At 36.6% G+C, this 19,689-nt stretch overlaps 1 protein-coding gene across 1 annotated transcript; it reads left to right on the top strand.

Moving 5' to 3' along the window:
- Window positions 1-873: 873 nt before the first annotated feature.
- Window positions 874-19,471, top strand: LOC103797703 (macrophage mannose receptor 1-like; the record flags this gene model as incomplete). The annotated part of the gene is made up of 6 exons (XM_009069926.1): window positions 874-1,047; window positions 5,301-5,465; window positions 8,502-8,615; window positions 11,015-11,161; window positions 15,399-15,581; window positions 19,314-19,471. Coding segments are annotated over 6 exons (941 nt in total), but the record flags the coding sequence as incomplete, so codon positions are not given.
- Window positions 19,472-19,689: the final 218 nt, after the last annotated feature.

Genomic DNA, 19,689 nt, shown 5'->3' with positions numbered 1-19,689 from the left:
TATGATAAGTATCTGGGAATATATTTGACTTCCCATTTAGTATTGTTTGATAAACAGGAATGGTCACAGAGGGAAGTATGGATGCAATTTCTGTGGTTTACACCATGGCTGATTACTAGTTCTTGGCCTGAAGCCAGAATACAAGATCCCTAGCAAAGCAGATTATGTGAAAGGCAGCAGGGGGGAGATGGAGTGATGCCCTGCTATTCCTTCTTCCTTGTTTGTAGCAGCTCTGTGAGACAGTGACCTTGGTATGTCAACTCGCTAAGAGTCCTTGTCAAGCACTGTTCCTCTGTATGTCCTCCCATCAATGCATATATATGTTCACACAGAGAAAACTTCTTTAGTTACTTGGATAAGTTTCATTGTGTCAGCTTTCTGATGAAACAAAAATTATCTTTAGATACAAATGGAAATTTTTTTTGGCCACAGTATATTGGAGTCACTCTGTGGTATATATCTTTCAGGTTTGTATGTGCGTGCTCTTCCCTGGCTAAAATGATCAGCAGTTGAGTGGGTTATTGACAGAAGAGTCAACAGTTGTACTTGAAAAGAAAATTGCTTAACTCTGTGGATCTATACTTTTGATTGTTATGCATGTGAAATTTAACAGGGGAATATACTTGTCTTGGCTCGATCAGTTGCAGTCAGTGATCTCCTCAAGCAACAAAAATTTGTCTTATTGTGGACATGGATATCTCTTAGACCTACAGAGTAAAATGATCAGTGTCCTATTTCTAGTACAGTTTGTATACTAACTAGAAAGCTTTTCTTGTTATAATACTCTGTAATAGGATCATAAAGATGAGCTCACCTATATCCTATACTTATTAATGCTTATACATTTTTACATTGTTGTGTCTCTCTCCTTAGATATCTACACAGTGAAAGGAAATGACAATGGAGCACCTTGTGTATTCCCTTTTAAGTATGGTGGTAAATGGTATGCAGATTGCACAGATGCTGGCAGATCAGATGGCTGGTTCTGGTGTGGAACCACTTCAGACTATGATGTTGACAGGAAGTATGGGTTTTGCCCATTGAAATGTAAGCTTTTTATGTTCATAATTCCACTGTGCTGTTCTCCAGCTGCCTGGAAATATGTCCATAACATGTGCTTTACTGTATAAAATACAGTTTGAAATGGTGCATTTTCCCATCTCCATTTAGCCTGCCATTCTTTTCAGAACTGCTTAAATATGCTTAAATACTTAAATAGGGCCCAGCATAAAATTCATTGACAAGTTACATCCTGGTGCAAGAGTGTTAATCATATGCTGGAACCTGTATATACACCATTCCCTTAAATAGAAAGTTACTTAGATGTAAAGATATTACATTAGCATATATAGTACATACAAAAGGCCGTGTAGAAATTTGTGCAGTAGAACTGGACATTAGAATAGAGATTAATTGAAAATTAAAAGTACTTTGTAGGATGAGTTGCCTTTTAGACGTCAAGGAACTTATATGAGCTTTTTACGACTTCCCAGAGTTTCCCAAATCTGTATGCTATATTGTAGTTCTGTGCTTTAACTCAATTAAATGTATTTATATTCTTGATTCTCTGGTTTGAGTATACTTAGAGTTAAACATGCAGTGTTATGAATACACAGAACTTCATTTAGAAATGTTGATATGACTTTAAGTAAATTAGAGCATTTTATGCCTGCTTGTATTTGAATTCTTTTAAATTTGAATTAAGTTTCTCTGAACTTCTGTAAAATGTGTATAAAACATATTGTCTGCAAGCTGCTGCTTCTGTCATGCTGAGAAGGGTAGCACTTCTCCCCCTTCTTCTTTATTTTGATGACAAAGTATTAGTGTCCTTGCCTGATTTCCATGAATGCTGCATTCAGTATTTCAGACAAATAAAACTTGCAATTTTTTTTCCTATTCCAGTCTTATTTTCAAGATAATAAAAACATATTTGGAATATCAATCTCATTAATAAATCACATGCAAGATCAACTTAAGAATGCTACCTGTCTAGTGTTAAATGAGTACTACTCATAGGAGACATAATTAAAAGTTTGTTTAATTCTTTGGCATAATTCAAGGAAATCCATTCAGATGGCTGTGATTGTTTTTGGAAAAAGCTGCTTTATGCTGATTGCCTGCATGTTTCCTTCCTGGTTTCTCAGTACTGGCTATAAAATACTCAATTTTGGGACATAGATCTTAATGAGACACAGGCCATGGTAGCAGAAGTTTTAGTCATCCCTGTGAAAGAGGAATTAGCAAGATACGAGAGTATGATAAGGCAATAGAGGTGAAAAACAGCCTTAAAAATATGTTTAAGTCTGTGTATTTTACCGTTCATTTAATAATATTAAAATGTTAACAGCTTTAAAAGTAGAATGTTTAGGCCTCCATATACTAAAGTTTATTTAGTAAGATAAAAGTGTTTGTAATTTCTTGAACTGTTTAGGGGAGCAAAAGTGCCAATATGAAAATATGTAATGCAAACACTTCGAGCTGTTCACACTGGGGCTTGGTCCTACAGTGAAATTACTGTGATTGTACCAGTCACTTTTCGTTGTGAGCAAAACCACCTCAAATATTCTCCAAAATGAAGGGGGCATAAGACCATACTTATAACAGTTATTATACTCAGTAGAGGTGTAGAAGTTTGATCAGTGGAGGTAAGGTAATTGTGTGTATGACCCTTTATTTGGTGATTTATAAAGAGACTCTGATACAGTGACAGTAGAAACTTAAATCCCACAGAAAGGAACTGAGAAGTGTTGTTACTGCAAACAATTTTTAGCATCCTGGGAAAGGCTGCTTATTTATGGATTGCACTGTGCCTTACACCACAGCCTTTTTGAGCTGTATGTTGCACTGCAAAGTAGGTGTTGGGGAAGAAAACAGGTTGCACAGTGTAAGACCATCAGGAGAGCAAGTCAAGGTGTGCCTACAGCTGTATTCCAGTGGGCAAAAGTCCATTGAGGCCTCTTTCTTGGTAGATGAAAGGACAAGTATATAGTAAATAACTTAGCCTTATAAGTGATGCATAAAACTTGCAACTGACTAGGACAGAAAAAAAAAGTGCAGAGGATGGGGAAATATTTAAGCAGTCTTAGCTTGGTATGTTAATGATTGGATAAATCTACATCCTTGTGTTCTGAGTTTTTTATTCTATATACTGAATTTATATATATATTTTTAATGACAGGATTTTAGACCATGCTGGTGTTTCAAGATGTTTTGAAAGGTTTTTTTCATTATGGTTTTATGTCTGCTTCAAAATGCCCAGTGCATAGGTTATACAGGGTTAATTGTGTTTTTTCTTCTGTTTTTTTTTTTTTTCTGGAACTCTTAGCCTGATTTTGGACCTCACAAATTTATCTAGGAAAAAGAAAGAGAGGAGCACTTCAAGAAAAGATACCTAAGCAAAAATAAGCAGGTGAAGGAAATTTAGTCTAATTTAGCCTTTGCTGGTTTTGGCAGCATTATACTTCACCTAAACTGTAGTACCTTTGTTATGAGGTTCCCTTCCTACTGTGTGCTCAGAGAGTAAGTGAAGATAGTTATTTTATAGATTGCCTAAAAAATCTATATTCAGTTTTTGTTTGCCATGATTCTGTTATTGCAGTTTCCAACAGTAGCATATAGATCTCCCAAAATACTGCTCTGCATATGCATTTGACCTCATAAAGCTCAAATATCTTAGAAACAAACCTTCCAAAGTTCAGAAATAAGTATTTTTTAAAAAAAATAAAAGACAGAGGTTCTACAGGAGAGCAGCACATGAAAGTCAGCTATAACTTATGAGCCTGGAAGAGTGAGGTGGAAGATTGGATGAATGCCCAAGACTAGTTTACCTCTTCTTCAATAATAATTGTGTAAGATTTGTAAACATCTTTCTATCTAGTCAGAGCCAGTTTTCCTTACTGAATTATAGATTTTACTATTTTCGCAATCTTCATTTTATCCCAGTCCTGTGCTTGTGCACAGGGATTTATTGTCTTGTAGAACATAGTGTAGCAAAAAATTTTTGATTCTGATAATCAGAAAATGTTTTGGATAGAAGTTGGTTTGTGGATAACGATAATGGGCTGAAAGTTCCCATTTTAAGTGAAATGTCATATTACAGTATGTTATATTTGATTTTGTCATTTATTTATTTTTAAAATAAGGATAATTTGAAAAGAAGCACTTCATATTACCCATAGACTATCAGATTTAATACAGGAAAAATGGAACTGGTTACGGAACTGCTGACATTTAACATGTATCATACTTTTTCTTCAGTTTTGGTTACTGTACTATTTCCCTCTGTTTGCACACTTAATTTTTCTGAGCTCTCTGAATTTGGATGAAGGAAAGACCACTTTCACTCAATTTTTTTTTCATGAATTTCAACTTGAGAAACTGATACAGTCTGCAGGAATTTCAGTTGTTTTCTCATTGTCAGCAGATGTACAGTGACCTCTGCTGTGTTCTGCTTTTGACATGCAGCTTTATACTCTTTATGTGATATTTAGCTCAGTGCTGGGACCTCATGTAGGTTCCATTTTTGGCAGAGCAAGATGACACTTTTTTCTGTAGGTTGGTTGTGGAGATTCACTTCAGATGAGCCAGGAGGGACTGCAGCAGTGTAAGGACTGTGCTACCTTCTGGGGCCACTTTTAATGTTGGGCCCTTTTGGATGACTATTTCACTGGTTTGGCATTGCCTAAATGTGCCATGTTCAGGTATTCAAGGAGATCACAGTCAGGCTGTGGGGTAGAGAAGGAAGCCACGTGCCTGACATATACATGTCAGGCACATGCATAAGAAATTAGGAATTGCAGGAAAGTCTGAGATGGATGCTGATAATGTAAGCTTTGCATTCAGCTCTTTGGCCGGATCACCTCTGCCACAGTAAGAATATGCACTTTGCATAGAACCCAAATGAATTTTTTAAAAAAAGGGGAGTTTTCTTATCTCAGAAAAGTGCTCAGCTTGATATACACTGTAGCTAGCATCAGCCTGGAAGGTTTTTGCCTTTTCTTCCACATTGGCAAATCAACGATCTTTGCATGACTTTAGCCACTCATTGTTTGCCTTAAAAAGTGGCTTTGTTATACCAGAGAAAACGGTGATCTTGCTTCATTCCCTGTTTACTGTCCAACATGGCTGTCATGCTTTACGTCTGCCCTGGATCTACTAACACATAGAGAGCCTCAGGATTCCTTTCAAACCAGCTGTCTGTAGCAGTTTAGGTTTTGTGAATTTTTGCTATGCAGTTTTTTTCTGTATTTCTGCTATAAAATCTTCATGATAAGTTACAGCATTTCTTTTTCTCCCTACAGTTAATAATGTTGACTCATTGTGGAATACGGATACTTTAACCAATGTCCAGTACCAAATAAACGCTGAATCAGCTCTGAAATGGCACCAGGCAAGAAAAAGTTGTCAGCAACAGAAGGCAGAGTTATTAAGCATCACAGAATTACATGAACAGACATACCTGGCAGGTAGGGTAATATTATCCATCAGTTTTTTAAAAAAGTGTATTATTGCAACAGTAACACTTACACAGCATGATCCACCTTGAAAATGTATATTTGTTCAATTATGGTAATTAGTAGATTTAAATTGTTATTAAATTGTTGAATGATTCAGCTGGGAATATAGGAGAGGTAATACTTATTTTATCCTGATTAAATATTGCCATACGCTTAAAATAATATAAAAAATGCAACACTTAAGTGATGCAAGGAATAAAGAATTAATGTTGGAATACAGAAAAATATAAAATAGTTTGTAAACCAAAGGTGCAGATGCCAAGGTAGCATCCTTTTTGCATTGTATTTGTTGTGTGTACTAGTCAGTGTGTTTGGCTTATCTCATTAAAGCTGTTGCATGATCAGTATGTGCTAAAATATGAAAAGAAAGAAAAAAGAAGTCTTTTAGTTTCAATCTCTTTCAGTGTGTTTTGAAGTAATTTCCAAACTTCTCCTCTTAGAAAATTCTGAATTTCAAAATTCTTAAATATATTTACTTTCTACAGTGAGAGCATCTCCTCTTTATTTCCTTCTTAGTCTGTGTACACACATGAAATAGTCCACTAATTCATCTATTAAATAGATCAGAAAATAATTTGAATATGTTGTGTCAGCTGAAAGAAAAACAATTGTATGCCATAAGCTATATGTTGTACTCGAAATTCATAGAATCACAAGGTTAGAGAATGGTTTGGGTTGGAAGGAACATTTAAAGGTCATCTAGTCCAACTTCCCTGCCATGGGATAGGACATCATACATTAGACCAGATCACTCAAAGCCTCATCTAACCTGACCTTGAACACTTTCAATTATGGGGATCAACTGTATCCCTGGGCAGCCTGTTCCAGTGCCACACCATCCTCAGTGTAAAAAATGTCTTTGTTATGCCTGATCTAAATCTACACTCTTTAGTTTTAAAACCATTTCTCCTTGTTCTGTCACTACAAGCCCTGGTAAAAAGTCTTTCTCCAACTTTGTTATAAGCCCCTTTTATATACTGAAAGGCCATGAGAAGGTCTCCCAAGAAACTTTTCTTTTCCAGGCTGAAAAACCCCAACTCTTGCAGCCATTCTTCAGAGGAGGCATGTTCTAGCCCTTTGATGAATTTTCATGCCTCCTCTGGACTTGCTCTAAGAGGTCCATGGCTTTCTTGTACTGGGGACCCCAGAGCAGGGTGCAGGTGGGGTCTCACCAGAGCCAAGTAGAGGGACAGGATCATCTTCCTCCCTGAATCTGCTGACCATGCTGCCTTTGCTGCAGCCCAGGATACAATTGCCTTTCTGGGCTATGAGTGCACATTTCCAACTCAGGCATGCTCTCAAGCCATTAATCCCCCAGTCCATATTCATATTGTGAATTTCCACAGCCCAAGTATAGGACCTGGTGTTTGGCCTTGTTGGACTTCACGAGGTTCCCATGGGTCCACTCAAGCCTGTCAGAGACCCTCTGGTTGCCATCCCTTCCCTCAAGTGAATCAAACACACCACTCATCTTGCCAAAGGTGCACCCAATCCCAATGTCTATGTGATTGACAAATATATTTAATAGTATCCGTCCCAATATAGATCCTAGAGGGACACCACTTGTTACTTGGTTTCCATTTGGACATTAAGCTGTTGACTGGAATTCTTTGGATGCAGACATCAAACCAATTTCTTATCCACCTAATAATCTGTCAATGAAATCCATATTTCTCCAATTTAGATGAATGAGAAATGTATTTTTAATCCTATGAATGGTCTGTTTTAAGGATTTGATCAAAACACGCGTCTTTTTTAACTGAATGTGATGAAATTATTGTCAAAATAAATGTTCGAGGTAGCAAACTGGCACTAACATAGGAGTGAGTTATTAGTAGGTGTGTTGTAATTGCAAACTTATAAATATGGCTGTCAAATATACATGAAAATCAGGTTTTCATTATCAACTACCCTGGCAGTACCAGGATTTCCTCTCATGCTCAGTTAACCACAACTTCTTTGTACAGAAGAAGTACTGGAACACATTAATGTATTGATGCCAAACCAGGCTGTGGTATGACATTTCAGTCCTTTCCAATACTTAACTACCTCACCTTTTAACTTTACCATGCTTCAACTGCTGCCCGTAACCATGGTGCCAAAGAGAACTGAAATAAATACAGTAAAATTGTAACATACTGACCTGATGGCATAAGCAGAAGCAGAAATAAATAATACTCAGTGCACAGTGATTTTCTGTGAATTCTGAAGCAGCACATTTAATTAAAAAGACTCAGCAGCCATCTAGTTGGGCTTCCAAGACTTATATGAAAGACAGAATTGCTTAATTAATCAGAATTGATTAACTGTGTCTATGAATAATACTAGAGAATTCAGGAGGACCATACATAATATTTCTGGGTACTTTTCAGAACTAGAGCAATAAGTTTGAAATTTGTTTCAAAGCTTGACTTGTCACTGGCTAAGAATTGAAATCAGATGGGTCTGAAAAATGCACGAGATATACGGTTAATTTGATGTTTGTAATGATTGCATTTGAATGTACTTTGATAAAATGTGGGCAGTTTCTTTGCAGTATTTTATAAATTTGAAACTCACACGTAAATTTTATGGAAGAGAAAATGAACAATGGGAAGTTATTCATGTTTCATTTTAGAAAAAACTATTTTTGGTTTTGTGACCTTTTGTGCAATTTTATCAATTTAATATTTTATAATTCTGGTCAAAGCTATTCTGTGTTTTTGATCTTTGATTTACAAAGAACATGTAGAAGTGCCATTTTGTTTTCTATTGTGATGCAGTTCTCCACATCTTAAAATGTGAAAACTCTAAAACTGAAGTGACCCATGTAAGATGACATGTTTTGCAGGCTTAGCATAGTTGCCTTAACTAAAATGTTATTAAAACCTGTACTGGGAAAAAAAGAGAAGCAGATGGTTTAGCTGGAATTCAGCTTTCAAGCTCTGAGAAAGTGTTTTCTCTTGCTGTGGACTTTCAGTATCTCTCTCTGTCTCTGTTACCTAGGTTTGACTGGCAGATTGAGTTCTTCTCTCTGGTTTGGTCTTAACAGTTTGGATTTCAACAGTGGATGGCAATGGGTTGGTGGTGCTCCTTTTCGATACTTAAACTGGGTTCCAGGTAAGGTTAAGTAAGTTCTTAGCTTAAAAAGCAAAAGTTTGGTCATTGTGTAACATATTTCTTTTCTAGCGCTCTATTCTCCTGCAATTATTGAGCTTGTTTTGATGATGAAAGATTCTGACTGGGATTATAAATGGTGTGAGTAATTGTCCTTATGCTAGGAATGTGGACTGGGTTTAATTTATTATTCATAATGGAAAGGGTAGCCTCAAAATCCATAGGAAAGTTTTAAAAGTCATCGATTGATGCTTGACTTGTATACCTTCTTAATTTACTTTATTTCTATATGAATACGGAATAAATCCGATGCAAGAGGTGTCTTCATTTGTGGGATTAGACTGGTCGGTGGTGTTGATTTCTCCGATGCAAGAGGTGTCTTCATTTGTGAGATTAGACTGTTCGGTGGTGTTGATTTTGTTTTTTCTTGTTTGTTTTGCTTTAAATTCCTTTCCAATTTGTTTTGGTTATTTGCTTAAGGAATAGATTTTCATTTTCATTTGGGGTTAACCTACCCACAGCAGGATCACATATAAAACTGAACATGTTAGGTTAGTCTGCTTTGAAGGAAGCTCAGCCACTTCCCACCTGTAGCTGCAGTGTTGAACTCTGATGCCATTATTAAAAAGCAAGTCACTGCCATCTGTGCACACGGGGAAGAGAAGCTGCTTCTCTGGTTTACTATTCAGAGTGCCTGTGTTAAGGTGTCTTTTTGCAGGACCCTTGCCTTGTTCCTTTGCACTGGCTGTTCAGGAAGCTTTTGGAGACTAATTTAAAGTAGATGTCTGAAGTTATGCAGTGTAAATACTCTTATCTTCATTGAGCATCTCACATGTACTTAATCATCCGTAACTGAAATGCACACTTCATCATATCACCCAGTAGCTTCCGTGTGTTGATAAGAGCAAAAGCACATTTTAGGTGGACACACTTCTTGAGCAGGTAAGCTTTGAAGAGTGAATTGAAGTACTTTATAAATAGCTCTCCAGTGGAGTGAGCACACAAGGCAAACAGATGGGCTGAACTGCAAGTTGCTGTTAAGGTATTTATAGGTCTGTCATACAAGCTCACTGATGAGGATCTGTGTGTAATGAAGAATGAGGGAAAACTGATTGTGAGATCAACAACAGCAAAGTGAGCTGTTTGTGGTTGCTAAAACTGCAGACAACTCTCCGTTGTACTATAAGGAATTAGATGGATTTTGGTGTAACAAAAATGGGCTCCATTTATCTTTAACTCCTAATGTTCCTTAATTTCCCTCAAAGGTAATACTCTGCTCTAATGTCCATATACTCTACTCCAATGTTCATATAACCTACTTGGTATTTCTCCTATCTCCTTCACGACTTGACATTGTTCAGCCTACCTTTGTCTCATCCCCATTGCACTGGATATTCAAGAACTGGCTATTTTTTCACTAGCATATTGTAAAGGAATTTGTGGAAACTTCATATTTTTCCATCTCACTAGCCCTAAATACATTGCCAAAAAAAAGGAAACTGTTATCAATGCTTACGTTATACTACTTAGGCATTTGGGAGAGCTAGCTGCCAACAGCTGAACCTTTTTTTGGTGCTTTAAAACAACTTAAATTTGTATTTTTGAGATAAGTATATCTTTTTGTCTGATGGGAAGAAGATATAACCTGACTGCAAATATAAGACTAACATTAATCTAAAGTAATGAAATTATAATGATATAAGAAAATTTTCAGTGAACAATTGCACACACTAAAAATATTGTTTTGGTGTGTTTACTGCTGAGTAGTACTGATCCTTGTTGTGTAGTATAGTGGCATGTATTCAGAAAGGAAAGAAAAAACATGCTAAGTTTAAACAGTAAATCAGAGCTTGAAAAGTTGATCTGATCTATGTCAGAAATTTGTTCTGTTCTACAGGCTCTACTTTCCTTCTGGATATTTCCGTTGGTGCCAATGCTAATATTCAGCTGAAAATATCCAAATATCCTGCTATTTTCTTATTCTTCAGACAAGTGGACAAGAAGTTCACATTAGCAAAATAATTACTCTTTTTTTTTTGTATAGCAAGAATTTGACTAACTTGCTGCACAGTTTTTTTTACCTAAAGGTTGTCCTCTGGAGTTTAGGTATTTTCCATTTACAAAAGAAAATAAATGAAAGAAAATAAATATGTGCACTGTAATACCTTCCATCAAGGCTTTGAACTTGTTAAATTGTGAATCTGCAACTTGTGGCTACTGTGAAAAAATTATCTCTTATTGGAATGAACTTCCTCCTTCTATCTAAAGGACTGTGTAGAATCCCAGTTGTCTCTGTGTTGATGTATCTTACGTTTAAAGCATGGACCAAAACAGAATGTGAGAGTTAGGAGGGTGATCATGTTTTGCTTATACTTTGCTGTTGTTGGCTTTTTTTTTTTAAGGCTCTCCTTCTCCTGAACCTGGAAAAATGTGTGGTGCATTGAATCCTGGCAAAGGTGCAAAGTGGGAGAACCGGGAATGTGAACAGAGGCTTGGCTATATTTGTAAACGAGGAAATGCTACTTTAGGATCTTTCATTATTCCTACAGGTAGGTTTGGCAATAAACCCTCAACAATTTATTAATGGCCAGGTTTTTATAGCTGTAATAGTAATAGGTGTTATTACATGTGGAAAAACCAAGCAAAGACATCTCTAGATTGTGGTTTGACCAAGATTCTCTCTAAAGGCGACTAGTGTGTACTTCCTTTTTACTCTGACTTCCCTATTTCCTGTGTAATAACCTTTCTTCAATAGTCTTGAGTTCTAAATTGCAAAATTGTGGAGTTCCCTTTTCCAAAACCAAGCAGAACTGCCAGATTTTGTCTATAAATTAAAAAAAATAATTGAATGTTTTCTAAAATGATGTAATTATCTGAATTCACATTTACACAATGAAATTAATTAATTTCTTCTTCCTGTAACTTTTATTAATTATGAAACAGAGTACGTTTGTCAGTCCAAGTCAGTAGTGGACTAGAGGAGTTTTTAAAAATTCTTTTGAGAGTCAGTTATTTTAAATATATCTATTTTTTATATATTTATATAGCAATATTTATATAAATCTTCAAGCTATTTAACTTCTTTATGAAATAATTTTAATTATATATGTACAGACACTTTTTCAGAATAAATATAATTCTGGCACTTGCCTAATGTACATAGGAAACACAGAACAGGGATAAGCTTTATTTAGACCTATTATCTGTGTCCTATAAACACCTTGTAACTTATTCCTTTGTTTATCACTCCTTCTTTCTGTTTTTTCCAAATTTATTTCATTTTCCAGGACATGACTTCTATCTCTTAAATCCACTGACATTATTTTTATAGGTTGTAAAGAAGACTAAACAATTACTAGATTTCCAGTTCATTTATTCATATGCATCATTATTGGCAAAACAGATGTTTTGGAAAATCAGTGTTTGACATTTGGCTTAAAAAAGCAGTTGTGGGTTTGTTCTTTTTATTTTACATTTTTCCTGGGTTTGCCAATATAGAATCAGTCCAGTCAAAAACAGAGGCTTCTGCCTAATTTGTTATGTTTAATTGCTAAGTGAAAAAAACCACAGCAATGAGAGAATGTTTCATTAATTGAATATTAAAATAAATATTTAACAATTAATTAATACTTCAGGATTGAAATCCAGCATATTTGTTGTCTTAGCTGAGAAAGACTTCAATGCATATTTTAATTATTTCTTAAATTAAGAAATAAAGTTTCATTAGAATTTGTATACACGTGATAGTTTAATTTATAAAGGTTGTCTTAGGCTGCGCAGCTTTTCAGGTTTCATACTTCAGTTCTTAAACTGTGATGCTTATAAATAGACTATCAATTCAATACTGGCTGCTGGATTATTTAGATTTAAATTCAGTTTTTTGGGGGGTCTACTGGCCATTTCTTTTGCATTAGGCTTTTGATTCTCCCCCCAGCCCTGTCTCCACCCCCCAGTTAACCAGTAATTTGGAGGAAGAACAGAAATGAGACAAAAGATTTCAACTGAACAGAAATTGCTGAGTAAACATGGTGATAAATTAACCAGAGACTGACAGTGGTTCACTTCATAAAATATTTCCCAAAATGTCCCATGGGGGGAAGTCATAAAAAGAGTAAGCATGGGATCATGCAAGGTGTTAAATGCCCTCAGGTTTTAAAGGTGTAAAGGAAAACTCTTGGCAGATTCTGTTTTCCTGACTAGGGCTCCTGAGTCAAGAAATAAATTAATTGCAAACTCGTACGTGCACTTAGTTGTTCACTTGGCATTCACCACAGAGGCCTTTGACATTTTTACCCTAGCAGTTACAGTTGAGTCTAGCAGGGCAGCAGGTGAGGTCTGTGGGGCAGAGGAACTCTTTACAACCAAATAGAATAATGCTTGTGTTCAAAGCGAAGTTGAGAAAACTCTTTACAGAACATTTGTTTTCATTACCAATGGATTTTCACCAAGCCAACAGCTGCAGGGTTGTGGTTTTTTGTTTTGTAGCAAACCCATTTTTTCCAGCAGGGGGCCACATCCTTTTATACAACAAAGTGATGCAGAATCTTAGGGCTACACAGAATTGCCTTGTAACACGGCATAGCAGACTAATAGGAACATATTAATTTCAACTGCAAAATGTATTTATTTTTAAACTTAATTTTCTAAGGAAAGGCTTTCCGTCTCTCTACCTTCACCAAGTGATGGCCAAACTTGATTTCATCCCAAGCCAACAAGGTGTAGTGAACTTATTGTTTCAAAATGTTTCATTAAATATTCAATTAGAGGAAATAAATGGTCTTACTGTTACTTTTGTAGCTGCTGTGTGAGCTCACTCTTATCGGACCAAAGAGGATAGGTATGAGAGAGAAATTTGCTCTTTATTTGAGGAATAACTGTTCTTCCCTTACAGACCAGTAAATTAATCTGCTTGACACTTGGTATACTGTTTTTTACACATTAATGTAATTTTCTTTGTTACGTTTTATTTATTGTCATTTGCATTGCTTCTTTTGCTTAAACCACATGACAGTCAGGGAGTACTACTTCATTCCATTAGGATGAAAAAGTAGACCGTATCTCTTTGTGTTGTCACGTATTTTCTTTAAAAGTAGAATAGGGAAGCACAGAGTTCATTTTTGCTGAGTAGTCAAAATGAAGCACTGAAGAGTTTCTCATACTAAGAAATCCCCAGCAATATAATTCAATAAGACTTACACCAAAGAAACTAGACTGACAACTTCTTTTCTTCTTTTGTGGCCTGCAACAATTTCCCTGCTGTTGCTGGGTCTACAAGCAAAAGATTTTCCCACACTGCCATAGATGCTTTAGTCATACAGTAATACTCCACTGTCTCCATTGGTTTGAAAAAGAGATGCTCATGGACTCACTGAGGAATAAATACCTTTGTGACTCTGTCTGCAGCCATATCTGAGGGGCTGATTTCTGTTCTATTCAGTGTTTGCAGTTTGCAGAAGGATGTGCTGAGTATGTTGGAGGTGCATATTCTCTGTCTGGCTGAAGGGTAAGACTAAGCTCTACAGCAGCATTTGCCACCTCTGTGCTGTCCTGTTTCGCCCAACATCACCAAGCACATTGGGTTTGGTTTTCTGGGATTCCCCACCTCTCTATTCCAGTTCCTCCTCTCATGAGGCAGAATTGAGAGGGCTCTGACCAAGCACTGAACCCTTTGTCGTGGGTGACTAAAAGTTCAGTTTTACTTAAATTTTGTGAGAACATGCTATCAGTTTTTAGAGTCAGATCTGAAACAGCAGACACTGTTTATAACAGAAATGTGTATTGTGACCTTAAGTATGTGTTAATCATCAGCATACTCTAATTGAAACAGGATATGTGCTTGCAGCCTGGGCCCGACTGGTCATCATTTTGAGTGCCTATTGCAACATTTCTACAGAAGATACCCCACTGTTAGGCACAATCATATTGTTTCTCCTTCTGACATACACAAGGGTTTTTTGCCAGCAGAATATCTGAAAACCTGCTGTCCTTGTTCTACTCTCTGTATTGGTGTTTGCTAAACCCATCTGCTGGTTCTAAAAAAAAAAAAAACACTGCAAGAATCATCATTTGTTTCTATAACAGCAGTACTCTGTTTATTATATGTTCGGGTGGCACTCCTCCCAAGGCTGAATTGTTTGCTGAACAGCAATGTGTTTCTTGGCAATACTCTGGTGCTGTTCTGCTGAACTTCTAAAAGCAAGTTTTATGCATAAATCATTTACTTTGACAGCAAAATATTCTCAGTGAAGCTTCTGAAAAGGATTCCTAAAAGCAGTATTCTTATTTGGGTTTTCTTGTGGTTCTGCAAAATCAGTTATTTCTTCTTTGCTAGTCTAGCAAATGGGGCTAATCCATAAAATGCTGAAGTTTTGGGGGAAAAAATTACCCTCATAAATATGTATTGTAAACCCAGGTTCTTAACAGATAGCCCTACAGCTTGGAAGTTGAAGAGAGATGCTGACAAGAGTGTACAAAAACGAAAAAGCACTGCTCTGCAGGCTGTACCTTTTAGTATGTATGCATGCATATAAAAGTCAGAACTGTTTGAATTGTCTTTTTTGCTAGTTGCAAGAACTTGTTTGCAACTGTAGTGGTCTTTAATAAGAATATGGAAGTTTCAACTTTTAATTATGCATGCAGATTATTATCCCCATGCATATTTTTCAGCTCTGTTGCTCTTCATGAAGAAAATACATGATTTCTTTTTGTTAATCTTTCCTTATATAATGTTTAGTCTTTATTTAAGATTAGAATTCTGAAACTCTTCCTGTCATTTTTTCTTTTCAGAGACTAATGTGCCTATTAAGTGTCCTGATCAATGGATCTCATATGCTGGTCACTGTTACATAATTCATAGGGACCCCAAAATATGGAAAGATGCCTTAACATCTTGCAGGAAGGAGGATGGAGATCTGGCAAGCATCCATAATGTTGAAGAATACAGCTTTGTTATTTCTCAGCTTGGGTACCGTGAGTATTTTTTTACAAAAAAATACATACATTTATAGTAAGTAAATAAATAGTTTTGAATATGTCTTACCTGTCAGTAAAATGAGGAGACTGTTTAAAAAAAATAAATTGTCCTGATCAGAGGTTGCAGAAGGAGATAAATTTCAAATTTAAAATATCATCGGAAGAACAAACACACAATAAAACACAAAACCCAAATAGACTTTACTGTCACAGGAAAACTATGATCAATGTTGTAAAATGTATCACCCCCAAACTCCTGTTTCTCGGTTTCTGCTTCTTCCTCCTTTTATACTGATTTTAAAAAAATAATTAACTTTTTCAGAAGCTGGATGGACGTTCACTATTGATCTGCACAAAGAAATGAGGTGAAGCAAAGTCTGCTGGTCAAAGACAATTTGGGAAAGTCTGGGTCCTATTACCAGCACTGCCACATCCTTACTTTTCAAGTCACGCTGCTTGTGTTTCTTCTGAAAAAGGAAGTGTGTGAATTCAGATGTGCCCCACATTAAATATAGAACTTAGGTGCTGGTTTCTGAGTGCACATTCAAACTGTTGCAAGGCAAGTTAGATTACAGATGCTGGATCCATTTGTTAGGGAATACGCAACCATGTTGATGCTGAAGCAATTTGATGATTGTTATTGCTTTTTGTGAACCTGTTTTTCTATGTAGAATCAGTTACTGCTTTTTGATGGGAGGAGCATGTTCATACCTACGTATGCTTCTTTGCAGTAACTGATTCTATGTGTGCTTTTAGTGCCAGGCAAGACTGAGCTAGTTTATCCTTCAATGAAAGTGGCGCAATTTGCTCTGAGCTGCAGCGTAACAGCAGTTTTGAAGTGGCAATCATAAAATAGTTGATATGTTTTACTTTTGCATCCTAGCTAACTCCATGGCAACTTGTATTTATCTTCTCATTCCTGAAAGAGTGACTTGTTTTTTCATGAACAACATGAAACTTTTACTCCTTCAAAGTACGGTATTAAGAAAGGTGGAACCTGTTGATGGGACATCAGGACATTTGAAAGCAGCTGTGCTCTAAAGGAAATTAGTTGTATTTTCACCTTACATCTTGGAAGTAGATTATTTCATAGTTTGATACCTTTTCCAAAAATCTTTCCTGAACTGACTGCACTGCACCATTTTTGTAAAAGTGAGTGTTTCTGAAAGGTAAATAGTCCTGAATAGGATTCTCACATGTGACACACTAGCTGCAACAGACTGTTTTGAAACCATTCTTTTCAGAAGAGTAAAACTGGACAACTAAAAAAAACCTTTTACAGAAGTCTATGACTCTATCAGTTTAGCCTTGTTCACCACCTAGAAAATCTTGTCTGCATTGGAACTGCTGCAGTAAGTGCTGTACAGCAAGAGCAACAGTCTGTGCCAAACAATTCACAGTCCCATGATAAAACAAAGGAAGAAAGGGTACAATGAGATGAGGATTGTCATGGTAGCTGAGCTTTTGTTGGCATCACCCACAAAGGAGAACTTTAGAGAGGAACATGAAGAATAAAGAAGTGCATCCTGGATGTTTACACGGAAGTCCAGCATGTGATACAGCACAAATGTGGTCCAGTGCATGACTAAGAGAGTGGCAAACAGCTTTACAAGTGGATGAAAAAAAGAAATCTTGGTATTTAGTCAGCCAGCTGTACAGATGATTGCAAAAACCAGCAGTTCTGCTAGTGAGAAAAAAATGTTATGTAGGAAGAGGCTCCACAGAGTCAGAAATAGCTTTTGGCCATTTTTGATTTGCATGGCTTATTTAGATTACTTTGATCTAGTTACTTTGTTAAGGAATGCTCTTTATTGCTTATATTACCATGGTGTGAGTCCACCAGAGAGCCATGGATGAGGTCTGTGCTGTGCTAAGTGCTCAATAAACACAGACAGATTTTAAGAGGTAACTAAACAAAAAAATAATTTAGAGAGCATGGATAGCGATAGCCAAGGAGGGAATGAGATCATGGTGGGCAGTGGAATTGGAACAACTTTGAATTTTGTTATCAGAGGAGAATTTAAAAATGGGTACTGAGGTAGATGAAGATGAAGAGCAGCCTGGAAGAAGAGGTAAAGGTGCCTGCTTGTAAATAGAGCCTGATGCCCTGTGAATCTGGGCATTCCTTATTGGGAGAGAGATGGCAAGAACATTATGGACCAGCTATTGGGGCTGCTTGTACGTAGGGATACTAAAGACAAGAGAGATCTGAGAGAAAGTAGACTCTCTCTGACATTAAAGTGACAGGCTGGGACAGTGATTCTTCTAGCAGTTTGGTTGGTCAAAATGGGAAGCCTCCATGTTCCTGAACTAGCAGTTGGGAGGAATGTCACAGGAGAGTTTTAGATTGTGGGGATATCTAGAAAACTTCCATCTGAAATGTGACAGAAAAGATTGCCTTAGGGGCAATGACTTTTAGCTTTTTTACAGGCACTTGCAGCAACAGAAAAGAAACAGTTCCAGTTCCATTAAGAGACCTACTCCTGCAACGAATGACTTTTTGGGCGTGCTCACAAACCTGGTTTTAGTTCCCATGAGTGATTTCATTGTTAGGTTGACTGTGGCCAGCCTGGACAGAGGGTATTAGGAAGACTTAGGTAAGAATGCAAGAACTATGATAGCAAACTAAACAGGAGAAAACTCTTAGTGCTGTAGGTGAGTTGTAGAAATGCAAGGTTACAATCAATAGAAAATAACTGCTAAAAAAGTATTCTCCCTATCCTTCATGAAAAATACTCTTAATGAACAAGTTCTAGCAACCAAGTAGTTCATACTTTGCTTGGAAAGACAGCTAGGTAAGGAAAGGACAATGCATATAGTTGGTCAGTGTGATCTGAGGACAAAAGCAAACACCTTCTGCAATTAGCATAGGCTTGATAACTGGCTACAAATGAATCATTAAATAATATTTTTAAAATGCCAGTTGCACTGCAAAAAAGTCATAATATCAGCTCTAGAGCGGAATGCCCTTTGATGACGATGGAGTTCAGATTGATTGTAATTGTCCAAAGTTTTAATCCGCATTACTCAGATATTTTATTCAGAACAAAACTAGGTTTTATTATTGTATATAGGTTCATTATAGTAGCAGTGTGCTAGAGTGGAAGATTTTAAATAGAGACAAATAAACCTCTAAGAAACAGCTGCTGTGAAGTAGAATTCTTGATTAGTCCTGCACTTTTTACAGCCAAAACCCAGCAGCTAACTCCTTTAACTGTAAAGTGAAAAAAGTCCACCAACTATATGAATTTCATTTTGCTCTGAAATTAAATAAAATATAGGAACATATGTAATGGGAAAACTTACAAGTCAGCTCTAAAAGACTATGTCTGAGCATTAGAAAATGGAACACTGTCTTTACTATACTAAAGGTAGGAGGAAAAGGGGAGGTAGCATTTTATTTAGGTGTTTATTCATATCCTGCTACAAGAGTTTTGAGTTGGGGAAAAAAAAATATAACCTAGTTGTGTTGCAACGTAATTCAACAAAGAGAGTATTTTGGCTGGTTTATACAAAGTTAAACACTTTTATTTATTGCCACTGCAGTGAGTGGCCTTTCCTGATGACTGGAGTGGGGATGTAAGGGGCAATCTTTATGAACCAGAGAGTCCTAATTTCCTGTGTCTGCCTTTTAAACTTCCTGAGCATAAATTATTTTCTCTTCCATGAAGTTGAAAGTTCTCATCATATAAAAGGACTGTTATTAACCCTGCTAATTGTATGTTTTAGAACCAGCTGATGAGCTATGGATTGGGTTGAATGACCTCAAGGTTCAGATGTATTTTGAATGGAGTGATGGGACACCTGTCACCTACACCAAGTGGCTTCGTGGAGAACCCACTCATGCAAACAACAGGCAAGAGGACTGTGTGGTTATGAAGGGAAAGGTAAAGTCATATAGCTATTGACTTGTCCTATAATTCCATTTATCATTTGGGATTTTTCCTATGCAAGAGAACAAAAGTAGGGATATTACTGCTTGAAGCAACCTATTTTATGGGTTTTTTAGGCTTTTCTGAGGAAAATTTAATTGCCTTCCCTGAGAAGCAGGCACGTGGTGGCACTGCTCCCCAAGATGTGTATTTATGGATTTCAACTGTGCATG

This window comes from Acanthisitta chloris, unplaced genomic scaffold, assembly GCF_000695815.1.
Source record: "Acanthisitta chloris isolate BGI_N310 unplaced genomic scaffold, ASM69581v1 scaffold22, whole genome shotgun sequence".
NCBI classification, from domain to species: domain Eukaryota; kingdom Metazoa; phylum Chordata; class Aves; order Passeriformes; family Acanthisittidae; genus Acanthisitta; species Acanthisitta chloris.
Note: the sequence above shows the minus strand (reverse complement) of the source record. Positions and strands in the feature narration are given on the sequence as shown.